General features: G+C 42.6%; 1 protein-coding gene across 4 annotated transcripts in view; it reads right to left on the bottom strand.

Moving 5' to 3' along the window:
* Positions 1-4,606: 4,606 nt before the first annotated feature.
* Positions 4,607-14,689, bottom strand: part of slit1a (slit homolog 1a (Drosophila)) — an 84,531-nt gene continuing 74,448 nt past the window's right edge. For 2 of the 4 annotated variants that reach the window (XM_026189268.2, XM_026189269.2), the window contains 15 exons: positions 14,469-14,540; positions 14,292-14,363; positions 10,732-10,803; positions 9,276-9,439; positions 9,051-9,175; positions 8,850-8,947; positions 8,630-8,769; positions 8,396-8,489; positions 8,166-8,303; positions 7,835-8,063; positions 7,603-7,733; positions 7,311-7,504; positions 5,953-6,241; positions 5,655-5,866; positions 4,607-5,557 (listed from right to left, as the gene is read on the bottom strand). In XM_026189268.2, coding sequence (XP_026045053.1) covers positions 5,319-5,557; positions 5,655-5,866; positions 5,953-6,241; positions 7,311-7,504; positions 7,603-7,733; positions 7,835-8,063; positions 8,166-8,303; positions 8,396-8,489; positions 8,630-8,769; positions 8,850-8,947; positions 9,051-9,175; positions 9,276-9,439; positions 10,732-10,803; positions 14,292-14,363; positions 14,469-14,540 — 2,269 coding nt within the window. In that variant the 3' untranslated portion in view covers positions 4,607-5,318. The remainder of the gene's footprint in view (positions 5,558-5,654; positions 5,867-5,952; positions 6,242-7,310; positions 7,505-7,602; positions 7,734-7,834; positions 8,064-8,165; positions 8,304-8,395; positions 8,490-8,629; positions 8,770-8,849; positions 8,948-9,050; positions 9,176-9,275; positions 9,440-10,731; positions 10,804-14,291; positions 14,364-14,468; positions 14,541-14,689) is intronic. The other 2 variants (XM_026189270.2, XM_026189271.2) reach the window with 1 other exon arrangement.

The raw sequence follows: 14,689 nt of genomic DNA, 5'->3' as shown, positions 1-14,689 counted from the left end.
GTTAACTAAAAGCTGTAAACTATGGGAGATGATTTGGGAATTCTAGCTTATTCGTCAAAATTCCTCCAAACAAAGGCCTGAACAGTTTGTGTATTTATTGGTAAGTATGTATGAAACGGTAACGGACCGTTGCATTAATCGTGTTTCGCAAGCTGGATCTAAAATATTTGGGGTTGCTTTAGTCCCTTTCTGAGTTGTGCATCCAGGTGTTTGGCAGTTTTACTTTTTATGGTCTCTTTCTTTCCATTTCTTTGTTTTATTTTCACTGACAGTTAGATGTTCTCATAATGTGACGTTTGTTTACTTCCGTCATAGTAACTTACATTAGTGTATTGTCAAAGGAAAAAATACCATTTTAGCACAGTTTTATTATTATAATAATGATTATGATCATTTTCTTTAAGAGGATAAATCATCTGTAAATGCAAAACAGGTCTACCATGTTTTTATTGTTATTTAAGAACTCCATTTAGGCTAATGGATTTAGCAAATGTAAAACAGCCCACCAAATACCAGACTTGAACATGTTTATTCTTTACAGTTGCTATTTAAAGATTTTCATTTTGTATATTAGAAAGAAATACCTGCTTTATTTGTGGTAATCCCAAGAATGATACATCTTTATGTTAAGAACTTTGTATTTTTGCTGGAGTTGATATAAAGATGTTTGAATTTTATGCATGTTGTTTTTTTGTTGTACCAGTGTTGCTTTATTACAGCCTCAACGGAGGTGCTCACACAAGTACATGAAAGTGAAATGAATTTCGGGGCTGGGGGGGCACTGAACTGTGTATTATCAGTATTTTAAAAATATTCACAAATCATCACACAGTCAGCATCCTGAATATTCACGCGAACTTGACAGTATGGTTATGGTTAGTGTAGTTAACTAAACTAAATACAATTATTTTAGTAAAGTAAAATAACAACTTGAAAGCCACTGAAACAAAAATAGCAATTATTCAAAAGCTGTGAGAAAATCTGAAATACAGTTGTGGCACTTTAGGACCTTGGATGCTTCCCCCTGATGGTAAATTTTTCAACTTTGTAGTTAACACAGTATTGATGGCATTTTACATAAATGGGACCTGCCATACGGCCAAAGGGCAATAGCCCCAATGCCCACAGGAAGCTCCCACTGTGCTGTTGGACCGATTGGTAAACAGTTGGCCTCCATGACCTTTGTCAGTGTAGAAAACAGTGAAGGCACTATAACCTGTGTGACACGAAGTAGTTAATTTATTTACCCTTTTTGGTGATATGCAGTTAGGTCCCTTTTCCAATTGAAGGACACGCCACCTTAGTAAGTCAGTAATTGGTTACTACCAAATCTTTAAAAAACAAAGTTCTGCCAAGTAGAGCCTACACCTGCAAACAAGGCATAAAATCAAATCGGCAACTTCCTGTTCTCTTTTTGGCATCAGCCATAGCTTTTGTGTGGTGCAAATGCACTGAAGTAAAATCACTGTCCATTTCATCAGCTTTAGGGTTGCTAACCCAAAACAACAGATGAGTTATAAATAAATAAAATATGTTTCCAAGTCATTGGGAATTATATCATCAGGTCCAGAAGTATTTTTATTTAAAAAAAAAAAAACCCAAATCATTTTGCCCCTGTACACCACCACACTGGATTTGAAGTCACACAAATTAGATGTGAATCTACAGGCTTGCAGCTCAAATGGTTTAACGAAAGTATAGTATTAACTGTTTAGGAATTATTTTTTTTATATTTTTATTTAGTCCCCCATTCTCACAGGCTCAAAATTATTTGGACAAACTGATGTAATTTTTAATGTAAGTTTGATGGAAATCTTTGCAGTCAGTGACTTCCTGAAGTCTGGAACTCATGGACTTCAGGAATGTTTCCATCCTTGAGATAGTCCGTAAAGGCCTTTTTTGCAGCCACATCAGCTTCTGCTTGTTCGTGGGGACCTCTCAGCTTTCACTTATGTCTTGAGTAACTGAAAGCATGTTGTGTTTGATTGAGTTAAGGTTAGTGATTTGGCCATGAGAGAACAATACTTTTGCTGCCATTGGGGGAAAAAAAACAGTCTCCCCCTTCTTGCATCAACATCCCTTTGGAAGTCATATTGAGAATTCCAGTGAAGTGCTGCCAAATGCAATTTCAAAACCTGGAATTGAAAATTGTGGTGTTGTACAGAGGCAAAAGTGTGTGATTTTTTTTTTTTTTTTTTTTTAAAGTGTCACTGTTTCAAATACAAACTTGTAAGATTTGCCAAGTAAAAGAAGGAAATGATGGAGACAATTTTTAAAAGCACACACATTTAAGTTTAATTAATGAAAAGAGTGGAGTTTTGGTAAACATTTTGTCGGTGGCAATACATACATTCAGCATTATTGAGTTTTCAGTTCAATCCCACCATCAGTCCTGTAACATAAACGCAAACAGACAGAACCCAGACAGGGATATTTCTTAGTTTTTGCACCATTTCAATACAACAGAGACATTGTGTTGTTCACAATAACATTTATGTATATAGTTCATAGGATGGAAGAAAACTGTGTTTCTGGTCATGTGACCAGTAACTGAATTACATCTCAATATAGCACAAGCACCACTAAGATGTCTACCAGGAAGTTGAATGCACCAGTCCAGTACAGATTAGTGCAGAGGAAGGAAAGGAGACATGGAAAGAAAGTCACATTTGACTAAACGCGCACCTTTACGAGGCACACAGCCTAAGTATTACAGTGACTGTTCATCAGTATCCTTTATGGGATCTTTAATGTTTTTGTACACCACTGGGATCACAGCGACAGCATGTAAAACAAAGTTAACATGGGTAGCAATATGAATAGGAGCTCCGTGATGCAACGCTGTATGAGCTGAGATCTGCAGCCTTTCACACTATAAAGAGACTTTAACAGTTAGATCAGCAAAACGGATCAAACACAATCCCGATCTGCAGAGAGAACAACACCTTAACGCCATCCCGATGGACTGTCACTTATTCGACAGGATGTGATTTCTATATCTTACATTGGAAACTAAATAACAGCTAAAAGTTACCACTTCATGAATAAGCATAGGTCGTATTTATCTATACACATTTATACATTCAGGTATGACGTTCACTGTAATTGGCACCATTGCTTTCTTTTTTTTTTGTTGGTTTTTTTTCGTATGGATTACCACTTAAAACTGACAGATACTGAAAATGTCCAGACCGTTCTCGTTTACTTATCTGTCAGTAGTAGGCATGTAATGCTTCACACACAGTTGCCTTTTCAAAGCAATCTTGGATGACACACCTTGATAACATGATCATTGTCCACAGAGGCAACTTCATCCTGTTCCTTCTGGCTTGACAGCAGCTTATGATCAGTTGAGCTTGACTAATTTAAAAAAAAAAAAAAAAAAAATTTAAAAAACAAACAAAACAAAACCCACCAGCTCACAAATTCAAATGACAGAAATGCAACTCGAGCACTTCAATCCAAATGAACACGGAAACAATCAGAAGTCTTTTAAGTGTGATGTGTTAATTTCAAGGGAAATTTGAGGTGGGGGACATCTCTTAATCTCAGCTCTGAACTCTCCGGCCCCTGCAAGCAAACCAGGAATGTCTGAGCCAGAGAGGAAGGTCAAACACTGCTATGAAGTGTTGTTACAAATACAGTTTTTTTACATAATTAATTTTTTTAGTTACCTTTTTAAATCTTTTTGACATTTTTGATCTTCACTTTCTACAGGAAAACGCCATTAGATAAAATAAATAAAAACAAGCACAGACTCTCAATGAATTAATGTAATATTCACATGGAAGACAACATATACAATATTAAACATATTTCTAGACCAATACTGCCTTCTATACAAAAAGGCCAACCAGCTGCTGCATTTTTTTTGGCCAATTAAATGTAATTAATCACCTTTTGGAGCATGTGAGATACAACAAATTAAAAAAAACAAAAAACACCTAGGGAACCAAATGAACGCCTTTCCACCAGTCCCAAAGCTTCAGGAAACAGGCTTACTCTTTAACATAGAAAAATACTATACCAAAATGAAATACAAATATATATATATATTAGAATCTGTTAGGCATTTCTATATAAAGGGTTGTAGGGGAGGGATGGGGCAGCTAAAGGAGTTAGGTTACATCATGACACAAAAATATAACAAAAACAAATTATGAGAAATGAAACAAAACAAAATAAAAAATAAAACAACAGAGCATGATTCTGCAACGTTTTTGTTTTGTACATTTATAAGGATATTAAGAAGCTCTACATATTTGTTAGCAAACTTCTCCAAACATGCAACAGTTTGCACAAGTTTAATACTGCAGGCATCAAAAGGAGCAGGACTGATTGGCCTCCTACTCACTGGGGTGGAGTAGGTTGGGGGTGGGATTATGCAAATCATCCTAACCCTGAGGCAATTCATGCTGGGGGCTGATAAGCACTGGGCACTGTCAGCACCGGATGGGTTCTCTGATTGGAATAGTTTGGCACAAGCCTTCCCGTGTGGCGTTTAGACTGTGCAGAAAATGTGTGTATGCCATGCATGTGTGATTATGTACTTCAGAGACGTGCCTTGACTGCTGTTTTCAGTGCTGCTAGTCAGCGCAGTCTCTTGTTTATTTCTTTTTTTAATGGAGTTTCTGTTACGGTACCTCACAGAAATCAACTGTGACACTAGACCACCCTAGCCTCGAAGCCACGGCGTCTGCGCCGCTCTTAATCGTACGATTTCTTCCTTGCTGTTCACTTCTACGTGTGCGTGTGTGGATGGATGACTGTATCCTGGCAGAGAAACTGCTACACCAAACCAACAACAACTTCAACTCAACTCAAACCATGTCCAGCCCAGTCCAGGCAACCCAGCCAAGCTCAACTCAAAACAGCTTTGCCAAGTCAAAATTGTCCAGCTCTCCTCTTAGCCTTCTGCTTTTCCCAGGCCAGACCCCACTGTTCTCTCTGCCTCCACAAAGTAAAGATGGTAGATGGTGGCTGGGCTGTCAGAGGCCTCAGAGATGGATGGGGAATTCACACTGGGTGACTCGGGTTGAAACAATGGTTTGCTGCTGTTGTCGCACCTACGTTGTTGCCCGTGATGTTGGTTTCTCTGTTTTACTGTAGGTCAAACACCCTTAGAAGGGGAGGAAATATACTATTTTACAAACACTGTTGTCCATAATATATAGATAGAGGTTTTATATATATTCTTTAATATCTCTCTTTCTTTCTCTCCCTCACTTTCCTACTGTCTTCTCTTTCCTTTCTTTACTTCCTTTCTTTCTTTCCATCTTCTGCTCGTCAGCAGCAGCAGGGAACGGGAGTGAACTGTGCTACATGCAGCCCACGCAACCGCACTTGATGGTCTTTTCCACCTCCTCGCTGAAGGTGGTCCCATCGCTGCATTCGAAGGTGTATTTCCGACGTTTCATCCTCTGACTGGCGCAGCAGGCCCCTGTGTCGCAGGCTCCAGTGCACTCCACCCAAGAGACCATGCGTGTCGTCTGGCAGATAGCGTATCCCCGCTGGACCTGGTAGAAGTCTCGCACAGGTTCCCCTCTGCACTCAATCTCTAAATAAAAAACAATGGAGAAAAAAGTTTTTAATATGACTTGTTTTAAAGTCTTTTTTTTTCTTTATCACTACAGACTAACATGCACAAAACCCACCTGCATCACAAAGTTCTCCGGTATAGCCACTTTCACAGTGACAGTATGCATCTCCTGTGTCTGAGATCTGGCAGCGACCATGTTTGCAGGACAAGTGACGGCAGGGGTTAAACAGCTCCCCTTGTTGGTTACACAGGGCTCCGCGGTAACCCTCTGCACACTCACAGCGGTATGACTGAGAATCCAGAGGGATGCATTTTCCATGGACACACCTATTTAAGAGGCAATAAACTCAATAAATATAAATATAAAGTTTAAAAACTTGATCCACACTAAGCTATTCCATTTGCTGACATACTTGCTGCCCTGGCAGGGGTTGTTAGCAGGCTGGTCACAGTGCGCCCCGCTCCAGCCTGGCTGGCAGTGGCAAACGGGTCCTTGGACCCCATCAGGTTGGCATATGCCATGTACACAGTAGATCTTCTTGCAGGGCTCGCAGCCCGGTACCACGCCAGGCTTCATCTGGGTCTTGGTGAAGTCCTGAAGCTCGTTGTTTATGTACAGGTTCTGGATACAGCCATGGAAACTGGAGCTATTCTGGATCTGCCAGAGACGGAAAGTGCCCGAGTGCACGTCCACCGGCATGCCTGGAGGAAGGAACGAGAGAAAGGATGGTTATATACAAGGACGTGCATACTGAGTCACACGCACAGACATCTAACACAGGGCTGGTATGAGTGTAATGGAGACTGATATTTTCAAGCATGTGTGTCCCAGCAGTGTGTAAACCACTTCTCAGATTAGTATATACAACTGTTTTTTGTTGGAGTTTTTTAAACTAATTTTGATTTTTTTACATTTGCACTATAAGACACATCATCCTTGAAATGGGGGACAACAAAAGGGAGAGAGGTATGGAAAAAAATGTCTCCTGTAGTTTGTATGAATGAAGAACAGCACTTCACAGCACATCACAGCAGGAAAAACAAACAGCACCAAGTCTGAGCCACTCCTGATCCGATATCAACCCACAAATGGGGGCTGAAATGCAACAAATCTAAGGTGTAACATTAAAGGTTTATTTTTTCAGTTTCAAAGTCTGATTCTATCAAGAGTGGCTAAATTACATGTAAATTATACAAATGAACACCATGTGCACCATGGGGAAAAAATGCATGCAAATACAAAACTAATCTGAAGTCGAGACTGTGTGTGGTAGTTTGATTATGATTCTAACACTAGATGGCGTAGTTCACACACTATAAAAAAGTGCTTGAAGGACGAAGTCTATAGAGAGATGCATTGTGTTTTTACTCTAAATTATGATCTATTATTTTTGAGAATGATGTTCCTTCAGCTGTGTGGTGGTTAACACATTTGCAAGGGAAAGGTTGCGGGTTGTACTTCAGCCTGAAGGGCATCTGGTGTAAGCCTCTGTTAAATGCAGAGCTACCTGGTTCAGAAGAAGCTGAACGTAGCTTTACTTTTGAGAATTGTGTTCTATGAGCTTCCTTTTCATGATTAAAAAAAATGTGTGTGTGTGTTAGTATTCAGGAGGTTTATCTGTATTTTTTCTAGCAAACACAGTCATGACTAAAGGTGGGATGGAGTGGCTAGAGGATAGGGTTGAAGGATTGAGGGAAAGGAGTGATTCGGGTGGTGACAAAGCGAAGGGGGAGGGGTGGTGATTGACAGTAGTGTAGTAGTTAAGAGTGCCTGCAGAGGAGGGAGGTGTGTTCTGGAGAGGGCCCCTACCCCCCACATATAGTGGAGCCTCCCCGTTGATGGGCCGCACTGCCCCAAAGCTGTCCATTGTGGTAGGGAGACCCCCGTCAATGGACAGGTTCACCATCTGGTCAAAGGTCACCAGTTCCACTGTGTGGAACTGACCATCGTTGATAGTCTCAGTACTGGGAAAGGAAAACACAGATTGAAGATATACAGTACAGTCAAAGTGAACACAAAATGCTACGTGCTCATCAGGACTGAGCGAGCAGTGGCACCTTACCTGTATATGGCATGTCCTGGCTGACTGCCGGGGTCATAGCTAACCTTGACATGACCTTGATAGAGCTCCACTGCCATATGGTCATTGTCTCCATTGTACAGCAGGATACCATTGTCCTCCGCTGTTGATACCTACAGAGAGATCATTTTTGGATTGGGTGTTTGAGTTATTCAGGCTTTAGCACAGAAAGGCAGTGGCAGCACACTGAAATGGTAGAAATGACTGCACATACTTGTAGTGTGATGTTAGCTTGAGGCCAGTTCTTAAGGTCAGAGAGCAAGAGGTAGGAGTCTCTGTCGATGAAGTTGACGCTGACCAGCTTCTCACAGCGTGGCCCTCCGAACTCAGGAGGACACTGGCAGAGGGCGCGCCCACCTCGCTCCACACATGGGGCGTTGTTCTGGCAGTCGGCCCGCTCGCACAGTGACAGTAGAGATGGGGGAACCTCGCATAACTGACCGCTAAAGGAAGACAGACAGTGAGGGGATTTTTAGGAGTGTGATCTGATTAAAGCAGAAGAAACTAAGAAGCCAAAAATAATGGCACACTTGTCCTCTCCTCACCTATATCCTTCAGGACAGATGCACGAATATCCATTTAGCTCGTCCACACACTGAGCTCCATTCTGACAGCGATGCTCCTCGCAGTCATTATAATCTACACTGCAGTCATCACCAACATAACCAGGAGAACACACACACCTGCAATGCAAAAATACAAAATATAAATCGTCTATTTCCCAACATACAGCTTCAGAATTGATTGATCTGGTGCTTCTGGGAGTAAAACATACTTGGGTCCAGAGGATGTGATGAGGCAGGTAGACTCGTGTTGGCAGGGGCTCCGACCGGGGGCACACACATCTTCCATTTCTTCACACATTTCACCTGCAAAAAGGCAAAAGTTTTAGAGAAGGTGGTTAACGCAGAGCATAATCATATTTTTCATAGCGTAAAACCTTCTTTTTAACTGATATTTTGTTACTGTGCAGCTGTTTCTTGATCTTAACTATGCTGCATCTACTAACCTGTGTAGTAGGGGGGACAAAAACAGGTGTAGTTGTTGACACCGTCGATGCAGGTTGCTCCGTTCTCGCAGTCGTTGTCATCGCAGTCATCGATATTGGTTTCGCAAGTCGGGCCCTCGAAGCCCAATGAACATGTGCAACTGTAAAAGCAAACAAATCCATCTCATCAAGTTCTGTCTTTGATTAAGATTTCATTCCTTACCTTCACTGATTTCCTCACCTGTACTGTCCCTCTTGATTTGCATCCATTCGGCAGGTTCCTCCATTGGCACATGGGCTGCTCACACAGGCGTTCAGAACCGTCTCGCAGTTCTTTCCCTGAAACAGAGGCCAGACTAAGGGATCTGCCAAAAATGATGCTACTCACGTCGGTAACCTCTCAACTGGTCTTCACAGGTAGGTGGTAGCACTGTGTAGTTACCTTGAATCCCGGAGGACAGCTGCACCTGTAGATCTCCACCAGGTCGCTGTGGCAGATGCCATGGTTCTGGCACGGACTTGACAGACAAGGGTTACACTTGGCCAACACTGCCGTGTCCACATCACCTAGAGGAAATGCCAAAGCTTATATTTCTTTTTTTTTTTTTTTTACAGGTACAAGTGACCAATCTAAGATGAAATTCCTGCGCTGAACACAATAACTCACCTGAACATTCAAATTTCTTTGCAGGTGTAGTCAGCAGAAGTTTGCCCTCCATGCCCTGAGGACCAGCACAGCGGGCGATGCCGGGCTCTTTGTATCCAGTCTTGACCCAGTCCGACAGCCAGCGCAGGTGACAGTCACAGTACAGCGGATTGGCACCGATTGCCCTGAAAATTCAGAGATCAGTCATTAGTAATCAGTGATTTAGGCTCTTTCAGTATAAGTCTACCCACTGTAGTGCACTCTGTCACCAGCAGGTGTCTCTACATTCTCATATAAAGTAACACTCACTTAAAAATCAACTTGATGTCCTAGACAAAAAAAAAAAATCAGAGCCTCCCTAAGAATAAAACAGCTCTAAAGTTTAACGCTCAATGCCACTTTGGGCCATGCATTATCAGGAGGAAGGCTGTTCAATTACGGCAAAGGTGTGAACAGAAGGCACTCTTAACTGCTTCTGTCATGGTGGTCAGGAATCAATGGCGCTCTGTCCTCCCACTGGATGCACAAACACTCCTGAATCGATGCTGTTCCATTACTGCGGAACACAGGCTCATCTTTCAGGCCGAGCCAATAGCTGACACCTGACATCTGCTTACATGAAAGCCACTTGACTGTGAATCAATGGCTCCCCTCCATCCCTCACTTCGCCCCATTTTCATGAAGCCTCGACTCTTGCTCTGCTCTCCATGAAATGTCTTTGTTTAGTTCTCCCTATGCTTCCTTCTGCCAGAGCTCCAGTGTCAAAACTGGAGGACACCTACAGATTGACAGATCTATCTGTCGTCATCATCTTTTTTTGGCAGCTCCCTTGGGGGTCGCCGCATTTGATGCATCTCACCCTATATCTAGCATCTCACCCTGTCCTCCTCCTCTGTCACATGACCCGTCTGCATGTCCCGCTTCACTACATCCTATCTCCTCCGTGGTCTTCCCCTCCTGCCTGGTAGCTCCATATTCACGATAAGTCTATCTATCTAATAGGCAGATATGTCTACTGATCAGCAACTGTCACGAAATGATGTGACAATTTATGCTGGATGGCAAAAGCCATGCACAGCCAGACGCCCAACTCACACAAAATTGCAGACAAATAAATAAACACTGAAGTCCACAGACCATGAAAGATATGTGTGTGCAAGTCAGTGAATGTTTGTGCTTCAAAGATGTCACACAGGGAGATGAGAGAGCAGAGGGGTCTGTGTGTTGCTTGAACCGCAGGACTGCGGCTGATTAAGGGAGGGCTCGTCTCATGCAGAGCCGACCAAAGAGGACAACAGACAGCCCGCTGTGAGCCACACTCTGGCTGTGTGTGCAGACGGCTCCTGTACCTGACAGTGCCTCTGTGTGTGTGTGTGTATGCATTTTTGTGTGCAGCTACATGTATGTACACTTAACATGGTAAATGCAGATGGTAATGGTTCTGGAAATGGCCATACAGTTGTGTGTTACTACTTACAAATGGGAAAGTGAGGACACGTCATTAAAGATGCCATCGGGAAGCTCTGAGATTTCATTGCCATGAAGAGACCTTAAGGGTGAAGGGGAAGGAGAGGACAAAAAGAGAAAATACATGAAGACATCTGAGCACAGAAAGAAAATCATACTATTAGAACAAAGTTCAAAAGAAGATTTACTGATTGGTCAACTGCCAGAAAATCAACTCGTTTTTGATTTGTTAAAACACACTAGTATTTTTTTTTTTTTTAAAAGACAAGTATTTGAATGAACGGTCCCATTTCAGTATTTATAACGGTGCTCCTGTGTCCAAATGGTAAAGCTATATTTTTTTCAAAGTAAACCAAAGAGTCAGTATATTAATTGTCAGTGCTGGGTTGATTGCTTTCCAACAAACCGAAACCAGAAATATCAGGAACAATGGCGCAATGTTGTCTTGGCATTCTAAATGAGCGGGAGGTGGTTTGTGTTTCTGGTAGAGCCATGTGCAGCTGGCAAAGATACGAGGCTCTGTACGTCTGGAAAAGGCTGGTGTCAAGTTTCTATGCGCGTCTGGCTGGCAGGGCCAACAGGGGTATAGAGTTGGGGGGTTAAAGAGAGCTGTACCACATGCAGGACAGTGTAAGTGTGTGTGTGCAGACAACGAGGAACAATTATGTGCTTGTATATTTGGGCACATGCATTAATATTAATCCTGGTGTGTTTTTGCATTATTTTGAATCTACTGTTATTTTCCTTGTTCTCAGACTGCTACTGCTACCAAGGTTGACAAGCCTACATGGCTTAATGGCTACATGATTGATGGTCATTGTAATCCGTCAGGTCATTACCACCTCTAAACCTCAGCTGACCGCAAGCTAATGTTACCACAGCTCAGTCCACAATAACAGTACATGACACATCTGCTCTCTATGCCTGGATGAAGAGAACTGATGTATAAACAGACTCTGAAAGTAAACTGCCTTCTTTGTTGGACTTGTCAATCACGGTGAAACTGTGGAAGAGTCAGAGGAAAGGATGCGGAGAGGGAAGTTGGTCAGTGTAAGAATACTAAATACTAGAGGAAAAATATACAGTGTAACCTGCCTGAGACAACACGCTAATTGGCCTGTGTGCCATGGAGAATGCTTATTAGTGTAGAGCGCGTAGGTGGGTTGTGGTAGTTGGAGGATACCGAGGGCGTAAAGCCAGCAGCAGTGTGCCAGTCAGGAAAAGATCTCATGGGAAAAAAGGAGCCATGGAGTCTCCAGGAAGAAACTTGATCTGCGCTCCTGCTAACATTCTCTCTTTTTGACTTTTCTTTGCTACGGCTGTATATCATTCTGTCAATTCACGTTGCTTATGCCAGCTTATCTGCAGCCCGATTCCCAGAATGAAACCGATTGACAATTCGATGGCTTATGTCTACACAGAGTGTGGGAAGTCTGGTTCTGTGAGCCACATGTCTGTTTTGTTTTTGTTGAAAGCTTTACATTCATTGTTTTTTTCCCTTCTCTTTTCTTTCATATCACATTAATTTCTTACAGGTTGCTGCTCAAACCCCTGCGGGCCACACCCTGGCGCTGTCTCAGCTCACTCACCTCACACCTAATACTCAGCAGGCCAATTAGAAGCGTATTAATCTGCAGCTTAAACCACAACCACCATACAAACACACACACACACACACACATGCGTGCACACTCACACAGTGCCGCTTGCAATCACACCACATCCATGCCAGCCTCAGACCCCTGGTTTGTTTGAAGAAGTGAGCGTTAATGATTCTTCTCCTCTTTTACTGCTGTGTAAAGCCAAAGGTGCAGCTTTATAAAGGCTCTGGCACCTCGGCGTGCGCGACTGCACATGAGCGCGGCGCTTTTGGCATCTCATTGTGGTTTCCATGAAGCTTCCAACTTTGAACTCTGAACTTTTTGTGGAGTCTGAAAGTTTAAACTATTAAACTGAGCTCATTGTCGCTCGAGATTTGCTGCACCCCCCACTGTATTTCTAAGCAAAGAAAGAAATGCCACAGCTCCAATTGACATTTAATGGGAGGCTTATGATTGATCACACGGGCAGTAAAGACATCAAAGTTTTCTGCTTCACTTGGACTGCCGTCTGAGTAAGACAATAAGGTAGCCCAGACAGTCTGTGTGTATATATGTGTGTTATTGTATATAGTTCTGAGCCTGTGTGGTGTGTGTGTACGTGTTGGTGGCACTGAGGGAGGGCCTCACATGGCGTCTAGCATACTTGTTCAGGGGAATTTCAGAAGTAAAGGTGGCGTGAGTGAGTAACAGCAGAAATAACGGACACACAGCTTCATTAGAGATCAAAGCTCTACGCCTGGCGTAGCGACGGCGGCATCAGCTAATGATGGCCGAGCTTCACTCTCATTCTACACTAAAAGGGCTCTTACGCTTTGTGTCTCGTAATGATCGGGGGCTTTAGTCGAATCCCACCGTAAAAAGAGGCTTTGTTGAAGCTTTGTTGTCACTAATAAAAAGTGTGCCTGCTATGAGCACACATGGAAAGCTGATAACTGCACTCCCACACACATACTAACAGGCACCAAGCCAGTAGATGACAAACATTTAGACTATGCATATACGGGCATCAGTGCGCACACAGACACACACACGCAGACACACAAATAGACATTGGCGTGCGCGCATAATCTCATAAGGAGTGCTGCTGGGCCTGGTCTCAGTTTCTCCTGTTGCAAAAGTAAACTGTACATTCGAGTTAAAGCTTGAGGCTTGGAGCTGCTGTGCGCTTCCAAAGACTGGTTTCATTTCGTCATCTATCTGTCGAATGCATTTACGATCTACATCTCAGTTATTTAGCAGACGAATTCATCCGCAGGGAGCCCATGGTCACTGAGAGTGCACAATCAAAGACTTCATAACTTCATAAAAGCCCACAGGCAAAGTCAAAACCATTACAGCTAGCGGGGCAAACATTCTCCGGCAATCAGAGTCAGGGTGATTTTGTACAGTGGGATGTGGGAGCATGTGTTTGGCCCTGATGGTGCAGCAGTGATGAGCTCGGGGCACTTGGAGGTGAACAAGCAGACTGGGCAGAAGTCTGAAGAGGAGGTGGTTAGGAGTGGGAGCTGGAATAACACTGCTATTTCCCCCCACAGCTGCCATCTAAACAGAGAAAATAGGTCGGAGTTTATGTGTGTGTCTGTGTGTGTATTCATAAGCTGTCATAACTGTTTAGACTGTGTTTCATTCCTCTGGAGTCAATCAAACATTCTCAGCATCTGCTTGCACCATCTCTGTAGTCAGTGCAGGCTGTAAAAATATCCTCCTTAATAACTCATTTAGCCTGAAAGTAAGTCCTGTCTTGTTTTAGAACACTTCTGTCAAAATGACTTCAAATGTTCTCAGTGAGCAGAATGAACACTGTCCTGAAATGATGTGACACCAAAGAAACATTTGATTTTTCATGAAGAAAAAAGTGAAACACTCTCATAGCACAGGCAGTATACATTCTGTATTTGAAAAAAAAAGCACATATATAACACAAATAGTACCTGCATGCAATTCATCTGAAATATGAAAATGAACTCACAGCAGTCGAAGTGAGTGCAGTCCACTGAAAGCCATTTTGGGGATACAGCGCAGCGAGTTATAGCTCAGAATTCTGCAAAGTAAGATCGTCACAAGTGTCACATTTAGGTAGAATTAAAACAAAACTTTTCTAGTTGCAGATAAATTAAAATGACAGTCAAGGCTGGTTAAGACTTACAGAGTGGTAAGCTGACTCATGTTAGCGAAGGATGAGTTGGTCAGAGAGTTTATCTTGTTGTTGCTCAGGTCTCTGAAACGTAAAAAAGGAATCATTCACTGTACTGATCAACACCAGGGGTGTCAAACATAAGGTCCGGAGGCCAGAATTGGCCCGGCAAAGACTCCAATCTGGCCCACTGGATGACTTAGGAACAAGAATTTTGGCATGAATTTTGGACT

The sequence above is a fragment of the Astatotilapia calliptera genome, chromosome 13 (assembly GCF_964374335.1).
Source record: "Astatotilapia calliptera chromosome 13, fAstCal68.1, whole genome shotgun sequence".
NCBI lineage: Eukaryota > Metazoa > Chordata > Actinopteri > Cichliformes > Cichlidae > Astatotilapia > Astatotilapia calliptera.
This window is presented reverse-complemented; position numbering and strand designations above follow the sequence as displayed.